Source organism: Mobula birostris, chromosome 12 (assembly GCF_030028105.1).
Source record: "Mobula birostris isolate sMobBir1 chromosome 12, sMobBir1.hap1, whole genome shotgun sequence".
Classification (NCBI taxonomy): domain Eukaryota; kingdom Metazoa; phylum Chordata; class Chondrichthyes; order Myliobatiformes; family Myliobatidae; genus Mobula; species Mobula birostris.
The window spans coordinates 672,810-699,891 of NC_092381.1; the positions used below are offsets into that span (position 1 = coordinate 672,810).

The 27,082-nt window shown below is 44.9% G+C and overlaps 1 protein-coding gene across 3 annotated transcripts in view; it reads left to right on the plus strand.

Moving 5' to 3' along the window:
- Positions 1-22,525, plus strand: part of LOC140205711 (guanine nucleotide exchange factor VAV3) — a 374,002-nt gene extending 351,477 nt beyond the window's left edge. For all 3 annotated transcript variants that reach the window (XM_072273243.1, XM_072273245.1, XM_072273244.1), the window contains 4 exons: positions 410-497; positions 17,419-17,548; positions 21,044-21,195; positions 21,875-22,525. In XM_072273243.1, coding sequence (XP_072129344.1) covers positions 410-497; positions 17,419-17,548; positions 21,044-21,195; positions 21,875-21,928 — 424 coding nt within the window. In that variant the 3' untranslated portion in view covers positions 21,929-22,525. The remainder of the gene's footprint in view (positions 1-409; positions 498-17,418; positions 17,549-21,043; positions 21,196-21,874) is intronic.
- The last annotated feature ends 4,557 nt before the right edge of the window (positions 22,526-27,082 follow it).

A 27,082-nucleotide genomic window follows, 5' to 3' on the forward strand; every position in this document is an offset into this window, starting at 1 on the left:
ATCTTGTATATTCACTTTGCAGAGAGACCAACAAATCAATGTGCATGAGTAAATTGTCAATCAATAATTAGTGCTAAGGGGAAGTCATTGCGCTAAAAAAATAGATCTGAGTTCCTTTGTCACACACTCTCATGTTTCATGCGACGGACACAGAGTTGGTGTGTTAACTAGATCTGTGTTTATATGTGACTCACTCCTAGGGTTGGTGGAATAGACAGGGGGTTGGTGTATGTGCTGGATCTGTGTTTCTCTGTGACTCACTCCAAGGATTGGTGGGTAGCCAGGGGTTTAGTGTCTTCACTAGATCTGTGTTCCTATGTGACTCACTGCCACGGTTGGTGAAATGGACAGCTGGCTGGTGTTTTTACTAGATCTATGTTCCTATGTGACTGTTACAATCTCTTGGCAGCTACAACAATGAAGTGAAACACATTAAGATTATTTCTGAAGATTCATCCTTCTACATCGCACAGAACAAGAGATTCCGTACATTAAAGGTGAGTGACCCTCATCCTGAGAGATGCAGGCTCTGAGCTCCACTTGCAAAGCTCCATATTGGCCATCGTTGACTGTGCTTGTGAACATGATGCTGAGCACCCTTCTTGAACTGCTGAAATGCTTTTGCTCCAAGTGTAGACCCAGTGACAATGAAGGAAAAAAGATATATTTCCAAATTCAGATGTTGTTTCCTGGGAGAGTGGAGGTGTGGGGGGGGGGCGTGGGTGGAGCTTGCAGTTAGAAACATAGAAAACCTACAGCACAATACAGGCCGTTTGGCCCACAAAGTTGTGCCGAACATGTCCCTACCTTAGAAATTACTAGACTTCCCTATACCCTCTATTTTTCTATGCTCCATGTACCTCTCTAAAAGTCTCTTAAAAGATCCTATCGTATCTGACTCCACCAGCGTTGCCGGCAGCCCATTCCACACACTCACCAATCTCTGAGTAAAAAACTTACCACGAGATCTCCTCTGTACCTACTCCCCAGCACCTTAAACCTGTGTCCTCTTGTGGCAACCATTTCAGCCCTGGGGAAAAACCTCTGACTATCCACATGATCAATGCCTCTCATCATCTTATACACCTCTATCAGGTCACCTCTCATCCTCCATCGCTCCAAGGAGAAAAGGCCCAGTTCAGTCAACCTATTCTCATAAGGCATGCTCTCCAATCTAGGCAACATCCTTGTAAATCTCCTCTGCACCCTTTCTATGGCTTCAACATCCTTCCTGTAGTGAGGCGACCAGAATTGAGCACAGTACTCCAAGTGGGGTCTGACCAGGGTCCTATATAGCTGCAACGTTACCTCTCTTCTCCTAAATTCAATTCCATGATTAATGAAGGCCAATACACCGTATGCCTTCTTAACCACAGCGTCAATGAGCGCAGCTGCTTTGAGCGTCCTGTGGACTCGGACCCCAAGATCCCTCTGATCCTCCACACTGCCAAGAATCTTACCATTAATACTATATTCTGCCATCCCATTTGATCTACCAAAATGAACCACTTCACACTTACAACACACATCAAAGTTGCTGGTGAACGCAGCAGGCCAGGCAGCATCTCTTGGAAGAGGTGCAGTCGACATCTCTAGGAAGAGGTGCAGTCGACGTTTCAGGCCGAGACCCTTCGTCAGGACTAACTGAAGGAAGAGTTTCCTTCAGTTAGTCCTGACGAAGGGTTTCAGCCTGAAACGTCGACTGCACCTCTTCCTAGAGATGCTGCCTGGCCTGCTGCATTCACCAGCAACTTTGATGTGTGTTGCTTGAATTTCCAGCATCTGCAGAATTCCTGTTGTTTGCACTTCACACTTATCTGGGTTGAACTCCATCTGCCACTTCTCAGCCCAGTTTTGCATCCTATCAATGTTCAGCTGTAAACGCTGATAGCCCTCCACACTATCCACAACACCTCCAACCTTTGTGTCATCAGCAAACTTACTGGCTGGCTGGTGGCGCAATGGCATCAGTGCTGGACTCCAGAATGAAGGCTGCCGAGTTCGAATCCATGTTGGGCCACCCCCAAGCACGCTTTCCATCCGTGCCGGGTTGAGCGTCAAGCCAGCCACTCGGCCTCGTAAAATAAAAAGGGTCAAGTCAGCAATGTTCATATCATGACCCGGTTAATCTGAAAGGAGACCAATCCTGACACCACGCGCCAGATAAGAATGGCTGACTGTCTGGTGCGACCCGCTTAAAAAAAAAAAGCAAACTTACTAACTCATCCCTCCACTTCCTCATTCAGGTCATTTATAAAAATCACGAAGATTAAGGGTCCCAGAACAGATCCCTGAGGCACACAACTGGTCACCAACCTCCATGCAGAATATGACCCGTCTACAACCACTCTTTGCCTTTTGTGGGCAAGCCAGTTCTGGATCCACAAAGCAATGTCCCCTTGGATCCCATGCCTCCTTACTTTCTCAATAATCCTTGCATGGGGTACCTTATCAAATGCCTTGCTGAAATCCATATACACTACATCTACTGTTCTTCCTTCATCAATGTGTTTAGTCACATCCTCAAAAAGTTCAATCAGGCTCGTAAGGCATGACCTGCCCTTGATAAAGCCATGCTGACTATTTCTAATCATATTATACCTCTCCAAATGTTCATAAATCCTGCCTCTCAGGATCTTCTCCATCAACTTACCAATCACTTAAGTACGACTCACTGGTCTATAATTTCCTGGGCTATCTCTACTCCCTTTCTTGAATAAAGAAACAACATCCACAACCCTCCAATCCTCTGGAACCTCTCCCATCCCCACTGATGATTCAAAGATCATCACCAGAGGATCAGCAATCTCTTCCCTCACCTCCCACATAATAGATCCATTATATAATATCCATATATATCCATTATATATAATATCATATTATATCATATTATATCATATATCTCCATATAATATAGGAGAACAAAATAGGCCATTTGGCCCATCGTGTATGTTCCAGCATTTCATCATAGCTGATCCAATTTTCCTCTCAACCCCAGTTTCCTGTCTTCTTCTTGTACTCCTTCAGGCCCTGACCAATCAAGAATCTATCAACTTAACATAGAAACATAGAAAACTTACATCACAATACAGGCCATTCAATCCACAATGCTGTGCCGAACATGTACTTACTTACGAAATTACCTAGGGTTATCCATAGCCCTCTATTTTGCTAAGCTCCATGTACCTGTCCAGAAGCCTCTTAAAAGACCCTATCATATCTGCCTCCACCACCATTGCTGCAGCCCATTCCACACACTCACCACTATCTGCATAGAAACCTTACTCCGATACCTCCTCTGTATCTACTTCCACGCACCTTAAAACTGTGCCCTCCCAGGTTAGCCATTTCAGCCCTGGGAAAAAACCTCTGCCTATCCACACGATCAATGCCTCTCATCATCTTGTACACCTCTATCAGCTCTCATTCTCCATTGCTCCAAGGAGAAAAGGTTCCTTCATTTTAAGCTCTCTTATCAACTCTGGATTATTGCACAACACCCAGTCCAGCACAGCCAATCCCCTAGTGGGCTCCACAACAAGCTGTTCTAAAAAGCCATCGTTTAGACATTCGACAAATGCTCTCTCTTGAGGTCCAGTACTGACCTGGTTTTCCCAATCCACTTTCATGTTGAAATCCCCAACGATTAACATCACATTGCCTTTCTGACATGCTTTTCTATCTCCTGCTGTAATTTGTAATCCACAATCCAGCTGCTGTTTCGAGGCCTGTATACAACTGTCATGAGGGTCCTTTTACTCTTCCCATTTCTTACTTAAACCCATAGTGACTCTACACCTTCCAATCCTATGTCATCTCTTTCTAATGATTTAATATTATTTCTCATACACAGGCCCACGCCACCCCCTCTGCCTACTAACTATCTTTTCAGTACACCATATATCCTTGAGTGTTCAGCTCCCAATGGCAGTCAGTCTTTAGCCAAGTTTCAGAGATGGCCACAACGTCATACTTGCCAATCTGTAGCTCAGTTTCAAGATTGTCCATTTTATTTCTTATGCTGCATGCGTTCAAATGTAACACTTTCAATCCAGTAGTTGTGGCTTTCTGTTTTAACTGCACCACGCCTCTATTGCCCTGTAACTCATCCCACTTGCTGTGACTATGCCTCATTTCCTGCCTGTCCTTTCTATCATCTCTGTTGCACACTATCTTTGATTTATTTCAGTTTTCTCAGCCCTATCATTACCTCTTGGCTCTTCAACTCAGTCCCACGGTTGATGAAGGCCAACACACTGTATGCCTTCTTAACCACAAAGTCAACCCGCGCAGCAGCTTTGAGTGTCCTATGGACGCGAACCCCAAGATCTTTTCCACCAACATACCAATCACTGAAGTAAGACTCACTGGTCTATAATTTCCTGGGCTATCTCTACTCCCTTTCATGAATAAGGGAACAACATCCACAACCCTCTAATCCTCTGGAATTTCACCTGTCCCCATTGATGCTGCAAAGATCATTGCCAGTGGCTCAGCAATCTCCTTCCTTGCCTGCCACAGTACCCTGGGTATATCTCTTTCAGTCCCAGTGACTTATCCAACTTGATGCTTTCCAAAGCTCCAGCACATCCTCTTTCTTAATATCTATATGCTAAAGCTTTTCAATCCGCTGTAAATCATCCCTACAATCGCCAAGATCCTTTTCCGTAGTGAATACTGAAGCAAAGTATTCATTAAGTATCTCTGCTACCTCCTCCAATTCATACACACTTTTCCACTGTCACACTTGATTGGTCCTATTCTGTCACGTTTTACCCTCTTGCTCTTCACATACTTGCAGAATGCCTTGGGGTTTTCCTTAATCAGGCTCGCCAAGGCATTCTCATTGCCCCTTCTGGCTCTCCTAATTTCCTAAGCTCCATCTTGCTAGCCTTATAATCTTCTAGATCTCTATCATTACTGAGATTTTTGAACCTTTTGTAAGCTTTTCTTTTATTGTTGGCTGGATTTTCAACAGCCTTTGAACACCACGGTTCCTGTACCCTACCATCCTATCCCTGTCTCATTGGAATGTACCTATGCAGAACACCACGCAAATATCCCCTGAACATTTGCCACATTTCTGCCATACACCTCCCTGAGAACATCTGTTCCCAATTTATGCCTCCAAGTTCCTGCCTGATAGCCTCATATTTCCCCTTGCTCCAATTAAATGCTTTCCTTACTTGTCTGTTCCTATCTCTGTCCAATGCTCTGGTAAAGGAGATAGAATCGGAGGATGAGAGGTGACTTGATAGAGGTGTACAAGATAATGAGAGGCATTGATTGCGTGGATAGTCAGAGTCTTTTCCTCAGGGCTGAAATGGCTAGCATGAGAGGGCATAGTTTTAAGGTTCTTGGAAGTAGGTACAGTGAAGATGTCAGGGGTAAGTTTTTTACGCAGAGAGTGGTGAGTGTGTGGAATGGGCTGCCGGCAACGGTGGTGGAGGTGGAAACGATAGGGTCTTTTAATAGACTCCTGGATGTTTACATGGAGCTTTGAAGAAACGAGGGCTATGGGTAAAGCCTAGAGGTAGGAATATGTTTGGCACAGCTTTGTGGGCCGAAGGGCCTGTATTGTGCTGTATGTTTTCTATGTTTCTATGTTAGAATTGTGATCGCTGTCTTCAAAATGCTCTCCCACTGAAAGATCTGACACCTGATAATAGACAATAGACAATAGGCAATAGGTGCAGGAGTAGGCCATTCGGCCCTTCGAGCCAGCACCACCATTCACTGTGATCATGGCTGATCATCCACAATCAGTATCCATTTCCTGCCTTATCCCCATAACCTTTGATTCCACTATCTTTAAGAGCTCTATCCATCTCTTTCTTGAAAGCATCCAGAGACTTGGCCTCCACAACCTTCTGGGGCAGAGCATTCCATATATCCACCACTCTCTGGGTGAATAAGTTTTTCCTCAACTCCATTCTAAATGGCCTACCCCTTATTCTTAAACTGTGGCCTCTGGTTCTGGACTCATCCATCAGCAGGAACGTGCTTCCTGCCTCCAGCGTTTCCAATCCCTTAATAATCTTTTATGTTTCAATAAGATCCCCTCTCAGCCTTTTAAATTCCAAAGTATACAAGCCCAATCGCTCTAATCTTTCAACATTTGACAATCCCGCCATCCCAGGAATTAACCTTGTGAACCTACGCTGCACTCCCTCAATAGCAAGAATGTCCTTCCTCAAATTTGGAGACCAAAATGACCAGGTTCATTTCCCAATACCAGATCAAGTACAGCCTCTCCTCTTGTAAGCTTATCTACACATTTTATCAGGAAACCTTCCTGAACACACATAACAAGCTCAACTCCATCTAAACCCCTATCTCTAGGGACATGCCAATCAATATCTGGGAAATTAAAACCGACCACCACAACAACCCTGTTATTATTATACCTTTCCAGAATCTGTCTCCCTATCTGCTCCTCAATGTCCCTGTTACTATTGGGTGGTCTATAAAAAAACATTCAGTAGGGCTATTGACCCCTTCCTGTTTCTAACTTCCACCCACATAGACTCAGTAGACAATGCCAACATGACTTCCTCCTTTTCTGCAGCCGTGGCACTATCGCTGATCAGCAGTGCCACACCCCCACCTCTTTTGCCTCCCTCCTTGACCCTTCTGAAACATCTAAAGCCTGGCACTCTAAGTAACTGTTCCTGCCCCAGAGCCATCCAGGTCTCTGTAAACGCCACAACATCATAGCTACAAGTACTAATCCACGCTCTAAGCTCATCCACTTTGTTTATTATGCTTCTTGCATTAAAATAGACACATCTCAAACCATCTGTCTGAGTGCATCCCTTCTCTATCACCTGCCTATCCTCCCCTTCGCACTGTCTCCATTTGTGAGCCAACAGCCCCTTCCTCTGTCACTTCAGTTCAGTTCCGACCCCCCAGCAATTCTAGTTTAAACTCTCCCTAATAGACTTAGCAAACCTCCCTGCCAGGATATTGGTCCCCCTCAGATTCAAGTGCAACCTGTCCTTTTTGTACAGGTCACACCTCACCCAAAAGATGTCCCAATGGTCCAGAAATCTGAATGCGTGCCCCCTGCTCCAATCCCTCAGCCACGCATTTATCCTCCACCTCATTCTATTCCTATACTCACTGTCACCTAGCACATACAGTAATCCCGAGATGACTACCTTTTTGGTTCTGCTTCTCAGCTTCCTTCCTAACTCCCTGTAGTCTGCTTTCAGGACCTCCTCCTGTTTCCTACCTATGTCGTTGGTTCAATATGTACCACAAACACTGGCTGTTCACCTTCCCACTTCATGATATCGTGGACACGATCAGAGTGGTGGATATATGGAATGCTCTGCCCCAGAAGGCTGTGGAGGCCAAGTCTCTGGATGCTTTCAAAAAAGAGATGGATAGAGCTCTTAAAGATAGTGGAATCAAAAGTTATGGGGATAAGGCAGGAACTGGATACTGATAGTGGATGAGTGATAGTGAATGGCCTACTCCTGCACCTATTGTCTATTGTCTAAACATCCCAGATCCTGGCACCCGGGTGACAAACAACCATCTGTGTTTCTTTCCTGCGTCCACAGAATCACCTGTCTGACCCCCTAACTATAGAGTCCCCTATCACTGCTGTCTTCTTCCTTTCCCTACCCTTCTGAGCCACGGGGCTGGACTCTGTGCCAGAGGTGTGGCCACTGCTGCTTCCTCTAGGTAGGCTGTCCCCCCCAACAGTACTCAAACAGGAGTACTTATTGTTAAGGGGGACAACCACAGGGGTGCTGTCTAGTATCTGACTCTTGTCCTTCCCTCTCCAGACTGCTACCCACTTATGTCTCCTGAGGCCCCGGTGTGACTACTTGCCTATTGTTCCTCTCTATCACCTCCTCACTTTCCCTGACCAGACGAAGGTCATGGAGCTGCAGCTCCAGTTCCCTAACACGGTCTCTAAGGAGCTGCAGCTCAACGCACTTGGTGCAAATGTGGCCTTCTGGGAGGCTGGGAGTCTCCCAGACATCCCACATCTGACACCCAGTGCAGAATACCCACCTCACAGACATACTTCCTGTATCTATTCTTCACAGATAACCTACCTCGCCTTGACCCATTATCACTGAAGCCCCGTTGAGCCAAAGCCCTCCTACTCTGTCTACCTCTACTCTGTCACCCACTCCTCGGATGCCCCGCTTTACAAAGTGGACTTTTTAAAAAAAACTCTTCCCGCCAGTCTAACTCGCTAACGTCCACGCGCCTCCACAGTCATTCCTCGATCAAACTGACAAAGAAAAAAATTATCACCTTTTATACTCTTCCCGTCCGTCTAACTCGCTGACGTCCACACACCTGCACAGTTATTCCTCGATCAAACTTCTGCCTTGAATATACATAAAGACTTGGCCCCACAGCTGCCTGTGACAAAGAATTCCACAGATTCACCACTCTCTGGCTAAAAACATTCCTCCTCATCTCTGTTCTAAAAGGACACCCTCTATTCTGAGACTGCGTCCCCTGGTCTTAGAGTTTCCCATGATAGGAAACATCCTCTCCACATCCATTCTATCAAGGCCTTTCACCTTTCAATAAGTTTTAATAAGGTCATCCCTCATTCATCTGAATTCTAGTGAATACAGGTCCAGAGCCATAAAATGCTCTTCATATGACAAGCCATTCAATCCTGGAATCATTCTCATGGACCTCCTTGAACCCTCTCCAGTTTCAGCATGTTCTTTCCTATATAAGGGGCCCAAACCTGCTCACAATACTCCAAGTGAGACCTCACCAGTGCTTTATGAAGTTTCCACATTACATCCTTGGTTTTATTTTCTTGTCCTCTTGAAATGAGTGCTAATTTTGCATTTGCCTTCCTTGCCACAGACTCAAACCGCAAATTAATCTAAGGAAATCCTGCACAAGGACTCCCAAGTCCCTTTGCATCTCTTTTTTTTTTTACTTTCTTTCCATTTAGAAAATAGCCAACCCTTTTGTTACTTCTACAAAGTGCATGACCATACACTTCCCAACACTGTATTCTATCTGCCTTCTCTTCGCCCATTCTCCCAATCTGTGTAAGTCCTTCTGAAGATTCTCTACTTCCTCAAGCCTACCTGCTTCTCCATCTATATTCATATCATCTGCAAACTTTGCAACAAAGCCATCAATTCCATCATCCAATTCATTGACATATAACATAAAGAGAATCGGTCTTAACACAGACCCTGGTGGAACACCACTATTCATCACCAGCCAGCCAGAAAGAGCTCCCTTTATTCCCATTCCCAAATGATTCTCCATTGTCTCCAACAGATTTGTCAAGCAAGATCTTCCCCTGAGCAATCCATGCTGACTACAGCCTATTTTATCATGAGTCCAAACACACCGGGAGCTTTTCCTTAATAATTGACTCCAATATCTTCCCAGTCACTGAGGTCAAACTAACTGGTCTATAGTTTCCTTTAGAAACATAGAAAAACTACAGCACAATACAGGGCCTTCAGCCCACAATGCTGTGCCGAACATGTACTTACTTTAGAAATTACTTAGGCTTACCCATAATCCTCTATTTTTCTAAGCTCCATATGCTGTCCAGGAGTCTCTTAAAAGACACTGTCGTATCCGCCTCCACCACCGTCACTGGCACCCCATTCCACTCAGCACTCTCTGCACCTACAAACGTATTTCCAAGCACCTTAAAACTGTGCCTTCTCATGATAGGCATTTTAGCCCTGATACAAAGCCTCTGACTATCCACACAATCAATACCTCTCATCATTTTATACACCTCTATCAGGTCACCTCTCATCCTCCGTCGCTCCAAGGAGAAAAGGCCAAGTTCACTCAACCTATTCTCATAAGGCATGCTCCCCAAACCAGGCAATATCCTTGTAAATCTCCTCTGCACCCTTTCTATAGTTTCCTCATCCTTCCTGTAGTGAGGTGACCAGATCTGAGCACAGTACTCCAAGTGGGGTCTGACCAGAGTCCAAAATAGCTGTAACATTACCTCTCGGCTCTTGAACTCAATCCCACAGTTGATGAAGGCCAATGCACCGTATGCCTTCTTAACTACACAGTCAACCTGCACAGCAGCTTTGAGTGTCCTATGGACTCGGATCCCAATATCCCTCTGATCCTCCACACTGCCAATGCTATATTCTGCCATCATATTTGACCTACCTAAATGAACCACTTCACACTTACCTGGGTTGAACTCCATCTGCCACTTCTCAGCCCAGTTTTGCATCCTATCGATGTCCCACTGTAACCTTTGACAGCCCTCCACACTCTCCACAGAACCCCCAACCTTTGTGTCAACAACAAATTTACTAACCCATCCCTCCACTTCCTCATCCATGTCATTTATAAAAATCACAAAGAGAAGGGGTCCCAGAACAGATTCCTGAGACACACCACTGGTCACTTAACTCCATGCAGAATATGACCCGTCTACAACCACTCTTTGCTTTCTGTGGGCAAACCAGTTCTGGATCCACAAAGCAATGTCCTTTTGGATCCCCTTACTTTCTCAATAAGCCTTGCATGGGGTACCTTATCAAATGCCTTGCTGAAATCCATATACACTACATCTACTGCTCTATCTTCACCAACGTGTTTATTCACATCCTCAAAAAAATTATTCATGTTCTTTTCTTCTGCCTCTCTCCCTTCTGGAAGAGTAGAGAGATATTTGCAATTTTCCAGTTTTCCATTCCTAATCTAGTGATGCTTGAGAAAGATCATTGCTAATTCCTCCACAATCTCTTCGGCCATCTCCTTCAGAACTCTGGCAGTTATACGATCTGGTCCTGGTGATTTATCTACCTTCAGACTTTTCAGTTTCCCAATCACCTTCTCTCTGGTTATGGTAACTTCACCCACTTCATGCTCCCTGACATCTGGAACTTCCACTTTACTGCTAATGTCATCCACAGTGTAGACTGATGCAAAATATTTATTCAGCCCATCTGCCATTTCATTGTCCTCTATTACCTCTCCCACATTATTTTCCATCCTTGCCCTTCTTTTACACTTCATGTATCTGTAGAAACTTTTGGTATCCTCTTTAATATTACTGGCTAGCTTACTTTTGTATTCCATCTTTACCTTCTTAATGACTTTTTCTAGTTGCCTTTTGCTGCTTTTTAAAAGTTTCCCAATCCTCTAACTTCCCTGTAATATTATATGCCCTCTCTTTACCTTTTATGTTGGCTTTCACTTCTCTTGTTAGCCACAGTTGTGCCATCTGTCCTTTAGGATACTTCTTCCTCTTTGGGATGTATATATCCTGTGCCTTCCGAATTACTTCCACAATTTCCAGCCATTGGTGCTTTTCTGTCATCCCTGTCAGTATTCTTTTCCAGTCATCTCTGGCTGACTTCTGTCTCATGCCTCTGTAATTCCCTTTACTCCACTGTAATATTGATACACACTGACTTTAGCTTCCCCTTCTCAAATTTCAGGGGGAAATTCAATCATATTATGGTCACTTTCCCCAATTGGTTCTTTTACCTTAAGCTTTCTAATCAATTCTGGTTCATTGCATAACAACCAATCCAGAACAGCTGATCCTCCAGTGGGCTCAACCATGAGCTGCTCTAAAAAGCCATTTCGTAGGCAATCTAGAAACTCCCTCTCCTTTTATCCAGCACCAACCTGATTTTCCTAAATAACCTGAATATTGATGCCCCCATGACTATTGTAACATTGTCCTCTTGGCATGCATTATCTATCTCCCATTGTAATTTGTAGGATACATCCTTACTACTGTTTGGGGGTTCTGTATACAATTCCCAATACAACTTAGGGTCTTTTTACCTTTGTTCCTTAGCTCTAGCCACAATGATTCAACACCTTCCGACCCTATGTCACCTCTTTCTAATCATTTGATATATTTTACTTGTCAAAAGAACAACGCCACACCTTCTGTCTTCCTGCCTATCCTTTCAATACAATGCATATCCTTGGACATTAAGCTTCCAGCTATAGTTTTTCAACCATGATTCAGTGATGCCAACAACATCATACCTGCCAATCTGCACCTGTGCTGCAAGTTCATCTACCATATTCCATATACTTCACGCATTCAGATACAACACCTTCAGTCCTGTATTCATTCTTTTCAATTTTGTCGAATTATGCTCAACCTTCTGATTCCTAACTTTGTCGGAGGTCTTACCAACATCAGCCTCCACAACCTCTCCACTAACTGTTCTGCCACTCTGGTTTCCATCCCCCTCCCTGCAACTCTACTTTAAACCCCACTATCATGCATAAACAAACCTTACTGCTATGATATTAGTCCCCTTCCAGTTCAGGTGCAAACTGTCCCTTCTGTACATGTCCCATCTTCCCTTGAAGTGACCCCAATGATCCAAAAATCTTATGCCCTAACTCTTACACCAACTACTTAGCCACATATTAAGCTGTATAGTCTTCTTAGTTCTAGCCTCACTTGCACGTGACACAGGTAGCAATCCTGAGATCACAATCCTGAATGTCCTGCCCTTTATCTTAGCCCTAACTCACTAAGACCATGAGACATAGGAACAGAATTAGGCTATATGGTCCATTGTGTCTGCTCTGCCATTGAATCATGGCTGATCCTTTTTACCCATCCTCAGCCCCCCTCCCCAGCCTTTTCCCCATAACCTTTGATGCCATGTCCAATCAAGAACCCATCAAGTTCTGCCTTAAATACCCCGAATAGCCTGGCCTCCGTAGCTGCCTGTGGTAATAAATTCCACAAATGCACCACCCTCTGGCTAAAGAAATTTCTCCGCATCTCTGTTTTAAATGGATGCCCCTCTATCCTGAGGTTGTCCCCTGTTGTCCTAGACTCCCCCAGCACAGGAAACATCCTTTCCACAGCTACCCTTTCTAGGCCTTTTTAGCATTCGAAAGGATTCAATGAGATCACCTCTCATCCTTCTAATTTCCAGCGACTACAGACCCAGCACTATCAAAAGTTCCTCATATACCCCTTTCATCCCCAGAATCATCCTTGTGAACCTCCTCTGAACCCTCTCCAATGATAGCACATCTCTTTTTAGATGAGGAGCCCAAAACTGTTCACAATACTCAAGCTGAGGCCTCACTAGTGCCTTCTAAAGCTTCAGCATCACATCACCTCCTTTTGTATTCTAGATCTCGTGAAGTGAGTGCCAACATTCCATTTGCCTTCCTCACCACCGACGCTACCTACAAGTTAACCTTTAGGGTGTTCTGCACAAGGACTCCTATTTCCCTTTGCACCTCAGATTTTTGGATTTTCTCCCCATTTAGAAAATAGTCTGCACATTTATTTCTACTGCCTAAGTGCATTTTCTAACATTGCACTTCATTTGCCAATCTTTTGCCCAGTCTCCTGATCTGTCCAAGTCCATCTGCAGCCTACCTGTTCCCTCAACACTACCTGTCGGGATCTTTGTATTATCTGCAAACTTGGTATCAAAACCATCTATTCCATCATCTAAATCATTGATATACAGCATAAAAAGAAGTGGTCCCAACACCGACCGCTGTGGAACAGCACTAGTCACTGGCAGCCAACCAGACAAGGATCGTTTTCTTCCGACTCGTTGCCTCCTCCCAATCAGCCAATGCTTTAACTTTCCTGTAATACCATGGGTTCTTAACATGGTAAGTAGCCTCTTGTCAAAGGCTTTCTGAAAGTCCAAATATACAACATCCCTTTATCTATCCTACTTGTAATCTCCTCAAAGAATTCCAACAGGTTCGTCAGGCAAGATTTCCTTTCTGCTGCTTTCCTCATTTCTTAAAGAGTGGAGTCACATTTGCAGTTTTCCAATCTTCTGGCACTATGCCTCTAATAAATTTTGAAAGATCATTACTAATGCCTCCACAATCTGTACCACTACCTCTAATAGAACGCTATGGTACATCTGCTCTCACTCCATCCTCCCGCCACCCCACTAGGAATAAGGTTCCCCTGGTCCTCACCTACCACCCCAACCAGCCTCCGGGTCCAACATAGTATTCTCCGTAACTTCCGCCACCTCCAATGGGACCCCACCACTAAGCACATCTTTACCTCCCCCACCCCCACTTTCCGCAGGGATCTCTCCCTACGCGACTCCCTTGTCCATTCGTCCCCCCCATCCCTCCTCACTGATCTCTCTCCTGGCACTTATCCTTGTAAGCGGAACAAGTGCTACACATGCCCTTACACTTCGTCCCTTACCACCATTCAGGGCCCCAGACAGTCCTTCCAGGTGAGGCGACACTTCATCTGTGAGTCGGCTGGGGTGATATACTGCGTCTGGTGCTCCCGATGTGACCTTCTATGTATTGGCGAGACCCGACGCAGACTGGAAGACCGTTTTGCTGAACACCTACGCTCTGTCTGCCAGAGAAAGCAGGATCTCCCAATGGCCACACATTTTAATTCCACATCCCATTCCCATTCTGACATGTCTATCCACGGCCTCCTGTACTGTAAAGATGAAGCCACACTCAGGTTGGAGGAACAACACCTTATATTCCGTCTGGGTAGCCTCCAACCTGATGGCATGAACACTGACTTCTCTAACTTCAGCTAATGTCCCACCTCCCCCTCGTATCCCATCTGTTATTTATTTATATACACACATTCTTTCTCTCACTCTCCTTTTTCTCTCTCTCTGTCCCTCTGACTATACTCTTTGCCTATCCTCTGGGTTTTCCCCCCCCTCCCCCTTTTCCTTCTCCCTGGGCCTCCTGTCCCATGATCCCCTCATATCCCTTTTGCCAATCATCTGTCCAGCTCTTGGCTCCATCCCTCCCCCTCCTGTCTTCTCCTATCATTTTGGATCTCCCCCTCCCCCTCCCACTTTCAAATCTCTTACTAGCTCTTCCTTCAGTTAGTCCTGACGAAGGGTCTCAGCCTGAAACATCGACTGTACCTCTTCCTAGAGATGCTGCCTGGCCTGCTGCGTTCACCAGCAACTTTGATGTGTGTTGGTACAGTTCATCATCTGGTCCGGGTGACTTATGTTCCCTTAGGTCTTTCAGCTTTTAAAACACCTTCTCCCTTGTAGTAGTTACTACATTTACTTCTCTTCCCTCGCATCCTTCAAAATCTGGCACACTGTTTTTGACAGTGAAGATTTATGCAAAATACTCATTAGTTCATCTGCCATCTCCTTGTCCCCTGTTATTATTTTTCTGGTCTCATTTTTGAGTGGTCCTAAATCCACTCTCATCTCTCTTTTATTTTTTACATATTTGAAAAAGCTTTTACTATCCACTTTGATATTGTTTGCTAGCTTGCTTTCATATTTCATCTTTTACCTCCTAATGATTTTTTAGTAGCTCTCTTCAGGTTCCCAATCCTCTGTGTTCCCACTAATTTTGCTTTGTTGTATGCCCTCTCTTTTGCTTTTACATAAGCTTTTACATCTCTTATAAGCCACATTTGCACTCTTTTGCCATTTGAGTATTTAATTCCCAATGCAGAACCTCATCACTCGTCCTGCACATGTCATTGGTATCTACACAGACCACAACTATTCAGCGTCCCAATTAAAAATACTGAGGACTCGATCCAAGATATCCCGGACCCTGGCACCCAGGAAGCAACATAGCATTCAGGAATCTCGTTCTTGACCACAGAACCTCCTATCCCTTTCTCTAACTAACAAATATCCCTATCAACAGAGCGTGCCTCTTCTTCCCCTTTCCCTTCTGAATCACAGAGGCATTCTTAGTGTCAGAGACCCAACCACTGATTTTCCTCTGTTAGGTCATTGCCACGTACCCCTCCCCACCACCCTAGGCAACGTCCGAAGTGATATACCGGTTGTTGAGAGGATTGGCCACAGTGGTAATCTGCACTGGTTTTTTAACCCTTTTCCGACTTTCAACCAGTTTCCTGTGTCCTGCACCTTGGATGTAACTACCTCTCTATATGTCCTATCTATCACCTCTTCAGTCCCCTGAATGATCCAGAGTTCATCCACTTTCAGCTCCAACTCCTAAACGTGGTTTGTTAGAAGCTGCAGCTGGATGCACTTCTCACAGTTGCAGTGGTCAGGCATATTGGATGTTTCCCTGCCTTCCCACATCCCGCAAGAGTAGCATTGCTCTATTCTGCCTGACTCTACTGTCCTAGCCTAGCAGATATAAAGAAGAGAAGGAAAAAAAACTTGAGCTTTCCTTTCCTTTGCTTTTTATGAAAGCCTTTCTTTGAAGAAGCCTAGATGAGCTGAAGCCTTAAGATCACCATTCTGACTATGTCCACTCAGATGCTGGCCACTACGATGATACCCACTGCGTTTGCCCTGGCCTTCCTTTAATTTGCTCTTACTAATCAATCCCGAACGCTGATTGGCTGCTGGTCAAAGCTCTATTAGGCTGCTGTGAACTGCTCTTGCCTTTTATCCTTGTGCAGTGAATCTGATTGAAGTTCCCTCCTCTCCAAACTTCTGATGTCTGGATTGGCCACTGGTCAAAGTTCTATACAAATAGATGCAGTATGTACTGCTTCGCATTCCTTTGGACCACATCCGCGAGGCCGAGAGGGGGATCTTAATGTCTGGGTAGCCCAGGATCTCCATATTCATCACCCAGGCCTACACCCCGGAGAAACTAGGCGCATCCGGTGTCTACTACAGACGGAGCCATTATGTTTTGTTATGTATGAGGAAGGACAGGCAGATGAGAGCACAAAATTATAGTCAGTGGTGATGAGTTGAATTGTAACATGGGACAACATCAAAAGAGTGATGAATACTGGACTGTAGGCATTATATGTGAATGGACCCAGTATACAGATAGGGTAGATGATCATGTAGAGTTGTGTCTGAAAGAAGATCATGGTTGGGAGCTTAACATCCAAGGATAAACATTGTATTGAAAGAACAGATAGGTAGGCAGATGGGGTGCATGGCTCTGCTGGTACAATATGAAATCAAATCCTTAGAAAGAGATGATGTTGGATCGGAAGATATAGAAAACTTGTGGGTAGAGTTAACAAACTGCAAGGGGAAAAATACCCTGATGGGAATTATATATAGGCTCCAATCAGTAACCAAGTTGTCAGGTACAAATTAAACAGGATATAGAAAACACACATAAAATCAGCAATGTTACAATAGACATGGGGGAGTTCAATATGCAGTAGATTGGGAAAATCAGGTTGGTGCTGGATCCCAAGATAAGGAATTTGTAGAATGCGTATGAGAGCAGATAGTGGGTTGAGCCCACAATGGGAAAAGTGATTATGGATTAGATTTTGTGCAATGAATTATATTTGATGAGGAAGCTTAAGGTAAAGGAACCGTGGCTGACAAGGGATGTCAAAGCCAGCAGAAAAGCAAATGAGAGAGCTTAAATGGGCAAAAGTGATTGTGTGAGCAGTGGGACACTGAGATCTGTTGCTGTTCCCTCCTGAGAGGGAGTAATCTGCCGCTGGTCACTCACATTGATTCTCACTTTCTGGTCCAGGACCTCGTGGATTATTATGGCTACCATTCCCTGAAGGAAGGTTTTCGATGTCTGGATACTACCTTGCAGATTCCATATAAGATACCAGAGTGTCTCACTGGTTACAGAGCTGCCCAGGCAGCAAAATCATGTGAGTACCACCTCTCTGCCTGCCCACTTATGGACCATCTGCCTCCTCAGTCAAATCTGATCCACGGGGTATCCAAACCATAATCTGTTATACTTCTGCAGGCTGCTAGACACCCCCCTCAGCCAGTATTCTCTATAGTTCTGATCACCTCACTTACTATAGGATAGATCAGGGCTGTCAAACTACCAGCCCGCAAAGTGGTCCAATCCGGCCCGCGGGATTATTTGGGGGAAAAAAAAAGTATATTCATGACCATTTATTAAGTATCTGTACGGCAGCTGCTCTCTCCCCCACCACTGTCTGTGCCACCAGATGCGCCGGCAGCACTTAGACAACAATAGGCGGCAGTTAACCACCCGCTGTGCATAAACGCCTACCACCCTGCACTGAAGACCACTAGGGCCCCACTTACGTTGTCAGACACAGGGTACTCTGACAGAGTACTTAGGTAAGTAACACCTGTAGCAAGGCTGAGACTGTTTGCTGCTGTGGTTCAAAATATTTCCAAGAAAAGAAAAGTTGACATCGAAGGTCGGATATTCAACGATAATTGGAAAGATCATTTTTTCTTCTGTGAGGTGAACGGCAAACCTGTGTGTCTGATATGCTCGCAACAAGTGGCTGTGGCAAAAGTGTAAATATCAAATGACACTATGAGACGTCACACGGAGAAAAATATGACAAGTACACAGGACGACTCAGAACGCAAAAGGTAAACGAGCTTGAAGCAGCTCTGAAAAAACAGCAATCATTGTTCACCAAAATTCGAGAGACTCATGATGGAGCTGTCAAGGCCAGCTATATTATTGCCAACAAAATAGCTGCTGCGTCAAAGCCATACTCAGAGGGGGAATTCATCAAAGCATGCATGCTGATGTTGGCTGAGCTGGTGTGCCCTGAGAAGAGTCAGGCTTTTGGTAACATCAGCTTGTCAAGAAATACTGTGGCAGAGAGAATCAGGGATCTTGCAGGAGATTTGAACAGTCAACTAAAAGACAAAGTGAAGTCATTTATTGCCTTCTCTATTGCAATTGATGAGAGCACCGACGTGACTGATGTAGCTAAATTGGGAATATTTATTCGTGGTGTTAATGCATCTTTGACTGTCATCGAGGAGTTTGTGGAGATGGTGCCCATGAGAAACACTGCAACGGCGAACCACGTTTTCTCCTGCCTCATCGAGGCCTTGGACAGACTGGGGGTTGACTGGAGTCACGCTGTCAGCCTGGCAACAGATGGCACACCATCCGTGGTCTGGAAAAAAGCAGGTCTTGTTGCGAAACTCAGAGAGAAAGTTCAAACAGAGAATCCAGAGCAGGAATTCTGGAATTTTCATTGTATTATACACCAAGAGGCGTTATGTAGCAGGAGCCTGAAAATGGACAATGTCATGGATGTAGTGATCAAAACGGTTAATTTTATTAGAGCCAAGGGACTCAACCATCGGCAATTTGACACTCTTTTGTCTGAAAGTAATATTGGACACGGCCTACCCTACCACACTGAAGTCCGCTGGTTGAGCAGAGGGGTTGTGCTCAAACGTTTTTTCCAATTACATGGGGTCCAGAACGAGGGGTCACAGTTTGAGGATAAAGGGGAAGCCTTTTAGGACCGAGATTAGGAAAGACTTCTTCACACAGAGAGTGGTGAATCTTTGGAATTCTCTGCCACAGGAAACAGTTAAAGCCAGTTCATTGGCTATATTTAAGAGGAAGTTAGATATGGCCTTTGTGGCTAAAGGGATCAGGGTGTATGGAGGGAATGCTGGTACAGTGTTCTGAGTTGGATGATCAGCCATGATCATACTGAATGGTGGTGCAGGTTTGAAGGGCCGAATGGCCTACTCCTGCACCTATTTTCTATGTTTTTATGTTTCTATGTGCGGAAATTGGACTATTCATGAACGAGGAAGGGAAGCCAGTGGCAGAGTTGGATGACCCAGACTGGCTTCATGATCTTGCATTTTTGGTGGATATAACAGAGCACTTAAATGTGCTTAATGTTAACATGCAAGGCCGCAACAAACTTGATACGGAATACTACGACAGCATTTGCGCCTTTCAAATTAAATTAGGTCTGTGGGAGATACAACTATCCCGGAGCAACCCAGCTCATTTCCCCTCTTTGCAGTCTGTGCGTGTCACTCATGGGAATAATGACAACATGGACAGGTACAAGGACAAAATATCACGGCTGAAAAGTGAGTTTCAGAATCGTTTCCAAGTCTTCACTCAGCTAGAGAAGGAATTCTCACTATTTGGCTCGCTGTTTGCCATCAACGCAGCATCAGATGTGTCAGAAGAACTCCAAATGGAACTAATTGAAATTCAGTGTAACTTGGCTTTGAAATATAAATTTGAGACTGTGGGTCTGGACTCATTCTATCAATACCTGGGACCGATGTACCCCAAGATGACAGACCTTGCCTCAAAGATCCTTTGCATGTTCAGGACAACATATCTCTGTGAGCAGGCGTTCTCCATAATGAACATTAACAAATCCAAACTGCACTCGCAGCTGACACACAGACATCTAAATGACATTATGAAAATCACAACTGCCCAGAAACTGGTCCCTGATGTTGACAGGCTGGTTAAAGCCAAGAGATGTCAGGTGTCTGGAAGCAGCAAGTGAAAAATGAGTGACACTGTTCAATGCACTGTGACATGTAAGCAAAATGCATTATGAAATATTGAGTGTCATAATATTGTTACTCATTCACTTTCTGACTATTCTATTATTGTAAATGTGATCACTTCAATACAAATTAGAGGCTAACTGTCTTCATTATCTGAGTTTGATTGCTGGTAGCAGGCTAATAAAAATTAAGTATAGTTGTGTAGCCTACATTTACAATTTGTTTTGTTAGGTCTACATTTGTGTCTGCTAATGTTCGATTTCAAATGGTTTGTTGATAGAAAGGGTGTGGCTCCCAGAACAGTCTTAACCAAAATAGCATCATTTTTCTCTCTCTCCTCACAACTTTCTTGTAGCCTACGACTGTAAATTAATACCAATCATAAAAATAATGCTTGCTAGGCAATCGTCTTCATAAGAAACAAAATTTGTAAAGTGAAACACTTTGTAGTTATAGCAGAGATTGAGACACATGAGAGCAGGTTGAAAAAATGAAGGCAACAAAAGCTGTGGAAGTACACGCGCGTGCACAACTGATCCGGCCCACATGAGGTCGCATGTTGCCCAATCTAAAATGAGTTTGACACCCCTGGGATAGATTATCACTGGAGGCAATCTCTGGTTTTACACAGACTGGGAGCAGTGTTGTGTGTGGTGGGCATCACAAAGAGAGGTACAGGCAGAAGATGTTGGAGACAGGGAGGGTGTAAGGCCTTTCCAGAGTTAGAGGAGGATATAGGGGCTGGATAGGGTTATAGGAGGCTTGGATGAGGTCAGAGAGATGTACCAAATAGAAGCCGGCTCTTCAGCACATTCGTTTCCTGCCAACCTCTGATGCACCTCTGCTCTGGTTCACAGTCCCGAGGCCGAAAGTGGTCGGTGTGGCTGTGGCCCAGTACGATTTCTCCGCCCGCGATATGAGAGAGTTGACCCTGCAGGAAGGAGACGTGGTGACGATTCACAGCAAGACAGGACCCAATGGATGGTGGCGTGGTTCAGTGAATGGGAGGGTAAGTCTGACTGTAGGTAACTGAACAGGATGGTGAGTTCAACTATAGGTGTCTGTGTCAATGGGAGGATGAGTCCGACTGTAGGTGACTGAATGGGAGGGTGTATCTTAGTGACTGGGTGAGTGGGAGGGGATCTGACTCTAGGAGACTATGTGAATGGGAGGGTGTCTGCCTAGAGGTGACTGTGTGAATGGGAGGACAAGTCTGACTAGGTGATGTGAATGGGAGGGTGACTCTGACTGTAAGTGACTGTGTGAATGGGAGGTCCAGTCTGACTGCAGATGACTGTGTGAATGGGAAGGTGAGTCCAACTTTCGTTGGTTACGAACAGCAGGGCAAGAATGACTGTAGGTGACTGTGTGAACAGGAGGATGAGTTCAACTGTATGCATCCTGAACAAGCAGTTGAATGGACTGATCCTGGCTCCATGTGAATGTAGGGAGTCTGACTGTAGGCGATTGCATGACTGAGACAACTGGGCAGGTTGGGTGGCTGACTCTGGTGACAGGTGAATGAACACAATTGGACCAGGCTAACATGTGAGGAGGTCAACGATCAGTGATCGTCCATTGCCAGTGCAGTTCTCTCCTTTTTTCTTGCTGCCTGACTGTATTGGAGTTTCCTGTGTGACCTTTAGTCTTGTTCCCAGATATTCTAACAGCTGTTTGCTTGCCTGTAGATCGGTTGGTTCCCCTCTACTTATGTGGAAGAGGATGAAGATTGCTTTCATTAGTCCAGAGGAGTGAAAGAGCAGGCGAGGATCTCTCCATGGCGATCTTGTTACCAGAGTTATGGGAAGCAGCACTTTGTGGACCAGGATGTTGGACTGCTGGATAGGCTTGGTCTATAGTCTTCTGAGAGGGGTGTGGGTGGGATGGGAAGGTAAGTCTGAGTGGGCTTGAAGAGGGCAACTGTAGAATGACTTCAAGAAGCCACTCAGAAAACGACCTCCCAGTGGACCTGTGCTGCCAGCTTTATCCTGGCCATTGCTACATGGATCCTGAGGACTGTCACCAGCTGCTGTCAATGCTGTCAGCCTGTTTTCATTGGCTGTGTCTAGCGGCTGGACATAGAGGTCACTGCATTAGAGGCAAGCATGTGTGCAATTCTGTCAGTGGGAACAATCTGTGTGGTGATGGTGAAAGCAAATATAATACAAACATTTGTAGGAACATTTAAGAAGCTCTCAAATGGGCAGTTGATTGTAAAGAGAATGGAAAGATATGGATAATGTATAGTAGAGGGATTGATTTAATTACTTAATTAGATTGGGACCGTTGCTGTGTTGTTCCCTTTTTATGTTTTAATACTATTAATGCAGCCACTCCAATGTTTTGTGCAACTGTTACATGATATCTTAACTCTTATAATACCTCAGCTGATGAAGGTAAGCATGACACATGCCCTCTTCACCATCTTGTCTATCTGAGTTTTCACTTTCAGAGAATTTGAAATTTCAATTTCAATTACATAGTACTCATACCCCAAGGTCTCTATATCCTACAACATTCCTCAGTCCTACCCTGGAAGGACAGACATACACAATGCTTCATTTTGCACTTTTCAGGTTTAAGCCTCATCTGCCATTCCTTTGCCCAATTTCTCAGTGAATAAACCTCATTTTGTAACATTAGATGACATAGTTTTTTAGAGCAGCTCATGGTTGAGCCTACTGGAGGATTGAACATCAGAAGTTTGGAGAGGAGGGGACCTCAATCAGGTCCATTGCCTGAGGATAAAGGTCGCAGTAGCATAATGGAGCTTTGACCAGCAACTGGTCAGCAATTGGGATTGATTAGTAAGAGCAAATTAAAGGAAGGCAGTTGAAAGTGCAGTGACCATCACCTGAGTGGACATAGTCAGAGTGATGATCTTGAGGCTAGAAACAGTAGAGATGACAGACAGGATGATAAAATGATCCTCTTGTTGAATGTGGGAAGGCAGGGAGACCTCCAGTGTCCTTGACCATATGACTACAAGAAGTGCATCCAGCTGTAGCTTTTAACAATCCGTGTTAAGTTGGAGCTGGAACTGGATGAACTCTGGATCATTTGGGAAACTGAAAGAGGTGATAGATAGGACATAAAAGAGGTAGTTACACCCAAGGTGCAGGATACAGGAAACAGGGTGACAATCAGAAAGAGAAAAGTTAAGGAGCCAGTTCAGAGTATCCCCGTGGCTATCCCCTTCAACAACAGGCATATTGCTTTGGATACTGTCGGTGGGGATGACCTAACAGAGGAGAGTCACAGTGATCGGGTCTCTGGCGCTGACTCTGTCTCTGAGACTCAGAAGGGAAGTGGGGGACGAGGGAAACTGTGGTGACAGGGGATCCTTTAGTTAGGGGAATGGACAGGAGGTTCTGTGGGCAAGAATGAGATTCCAGGATGGTATGTTGCTTCCCGGATGCCAGTATCCGGGATATCTCAGATCGATCATCACCATTCCCACTTAAGAGGGTGAACAGCTAGAAGTCATGATCCGTGTAGGTACCAATGACATGGGTAAGACAGTGACCAGGTTCTGTAGAGGGAATTCAGGAAGTTAGGTGCTAAGTTAAAGGGCAGGACCTCCATGGTTGTGATCCCACGATTGCTACCCATGCCACATGCTAGTGAGGCTAGAACTAGGAAGATTATGTGGTTTAATATGTGGCTAAGGAGTTGGCATAGGAGGGAGGGCATAAGATTTTTGGATCATTGGGCTCTCTGCAAGGGAAGGTTGCAGGTGATATGAAGATAGCTGGAGGGGCAAGTAGTTTTGAGGAAGTAGGCTACAGAAGGACAGACAGATTAGGAGAATGTGCAAAGGAATGGCAAATAGAATATAGTGTCAGGAAGTGTATGGTCATGCACTTTGGAAAAAGAAATGAAAGGGATGACTATTTTATAAATGGAGAGAAAATACAAAAAAAGAAAGGTGCAAAGGGACTTGGGAGTCCTTGTGCAGGATTCCCTTGAGGTTAATTTGAAGATTCAGTCTGTGGTGAGGAGGGAAAATGCCACTTTAGCATTCTTCTGAATAGGACTAGACTATGAAAGAAAGGATGTAATGTTGAGACTTAATAAAGTACTGGTGAGGTCTCACTTGCAGTATTGTGAGCAGTTTTGGGCCCCTTGTCTTAGAAAGGATGTGCTGAAACTGAAAAGGGTTTAAAGGAGGTTCACAAAAATGATTTCAGGATTGAATGGCTTGTCATATGGAGAGCATTTGATGGCTCTGGGACTGTATTCACAAGACTTCAGAAGAATGAGGAATGATCTCATTGAAACCTATCCAATAGTGAAATGCCTTGATAGACTGGATGTGGAGAGGATGTTTCCTATCATGGGAGAGTCTAAACCCAGAGGACACAGCCTCAGATTACAGGGATATTAGATTAGATTATGAGGACACACAGTCCTCTTTTGTTGTCATTTAGTAATGCATGCATAAAGAAATGATACAATGTTCCTCCAGAATGATATCCCAGAAACACAAGACAAACTAAGACTAAAAAAAACTGACAAAAACCACATAATTATAACATATAGTTACAACAGTGCAAAGCAATACCATAATTTGATAAGAACAGACCATGGGCACGGTAAAAAAAAGTCTCAAAGTCTCTCGGAAGTCCCAACATCTCATGCAGATGGTAGAAGGGAGAAACTCTCCCTGCCATGAGCTTCCAGTGCAGCAAACCTGCTGCTGCAGCGGCAGCGAAGCAGGCATTTCAGAAGTTTCTCCAGAATTTCCTCCGTGCTTCGCACATCTGTCTCCATCAAATCAGGATTGTGCACGGCCCCTATCTAACAAATACAATATCATTTCGGAGTGGCCGCGCGTGCGCGCCCGCTGCATCGCACTGCCATCTTCTCCTCATATCCTTTCAGAACGGAGGTGAGGGGGAATTTCTTCAGCCAGAGATTGGTGAATCTGTGGAATTCTTTGCCACAGGCAGCAGTGGAGGCCAAGTCTTTATGTACTGTAAATTTAAAGCAGAGGTTGATAGATTCTTGATAGGTCAGAGCATGAAGGGATATGCGGAGAAGGCAAGAGAATGGGGCTGAGAGGAAAATTGGATTGGCAATAATGAAGTGGCAGAGCAGACTCGATAGACCAAATGGCCTAATTCTGCTCCTATATCATAAGTTCTCATGGTCTTGCAGACAACCTTCTTCACTCTCCACTGTACAAATAATTTTGGAGTTTTCTACAAACTTGCTAATTGTGCCACAAACAATCTTATTCAAATTCCTGCAGTACATGACAAACAATGAGGACCCAGCACTGATCCCTGTAGAATACTGCTGGATACAGTTCTTCAGCTTGGAAACCAACCTCACCACTATCACCCTGTCAATATTCTATCCAATTAAATAGCTTATCTTAGATCTCACATATTCTCACTTTCTGGTGCAGGCTACCATACAGGGCCTTGTCAAGGGTTTTACTAAAGTCCAAAAACATTTTGCTGCATTTTTAGGGATTGCTGCTGCCTCACAGCACCAGCGAAGCAGGTTCAGGCCAGATTTCTGGTGCTGTTTATGCAGAGGTTCCATATTCTCCCTGTGATCACGTGATGTGAAATGAGGAAAATGAAATATGGGAATATATGCTTGATGGTCATTTTGCAGTCAGTGAACCAAAAAGCCTAATTTTGTGCTGTTTAATTCCGTGACTTTGGTATGGCCCTGGCAAGAGAACAGAGAAGATAGAATCATAGAAATCTACAGCACATTATAGGCCTTTCAGCCCACAATATTGTGTCGACCATATAACCTACTCCTGAAGCTGCCTAGAAACTGTCCGTAATGCATAGCCCTCTATTTTTCTAAGCTCCATGTAGCTATCTAAGCCTGAAACTGATGCCCTGAATCTGCTACCCTGAATCTCCAGTGCAGAAACCCCTGTCCTGAATCTGATGCCCTGATTCTCCTTCCCTGAATCTCATGCCCTGAAACACCTGCCCTGAATCTCCTGCCCTGAATCTCATCCCCTGAAACACCTGTCCTGAATTTCATGCTCTGAAACTCCTGCCCTGAATCTTCTGACCTGAAACTCCTGCCCTGAATCTCCTGTGCAGAAACTCCTGCTCTGAATCTCATGGCCTGAAACTCCAGTGTAGAAACTCCTGCCCTGAATCTCATGCCCTGAATCACCTTCCCTGAATCTCATGCCCTGAAAATCCTGCATTGAATCTCATGCCCTCAAACACCTGCCCTGAATCTCATGCCCTGAAACTCCTGCCCCCTATATCATGACCTGAAACTCCTGCCCTGAATCTCCTGTGCAGAAACTCCTGCCCTGAAACTCCTGCCCTGAATCTCCTGCCCTGAATCTCCTGCCCTGAAACTCCTGCCCAGAATCTCATGACCTGAATCTCCTGCCCTGAAACTCATGCCCTGAATCTGCTGCCCTGAATCTCCAGTGCAGAAATCCCTGTTCTGAATCTGATGCCCTGAATCTCCTGCCCGGAAACTCCTGCCCTGAATCTCCTAACCTGAAACTCTTGAACTGAATCTCATCCCCTGAAACACCTGTCCTGAATTTCATGCATTGAAACTCCTGCCCTAAATCTCCTGACCTGAAACTCCTGTGCAGAAACACCTGCTCTGAATCTCATGCCCTGATACTCCAGTGTAGAAACTCCTGCCCTGAATCTCATGCCCTAAATCTCCTTCCCTGAATCTCATGCCCTGAAGATCCTGCATTGAATCTCATGCCCTCAAACACCTGCCCTGAATCTCATGCCCTGAAACTCCTGCCCCCTATCTCATGACCTGAATCTCCTGCCCTGAATCTTATGCCCTGAATCTCAGGCCCTGAAACTCCTGCCTGAATCTCCTGCCCTGAATCTCCTGCCCTGAATCTCCTGCCCTGAATCTTATGCCCTGAATCTCAG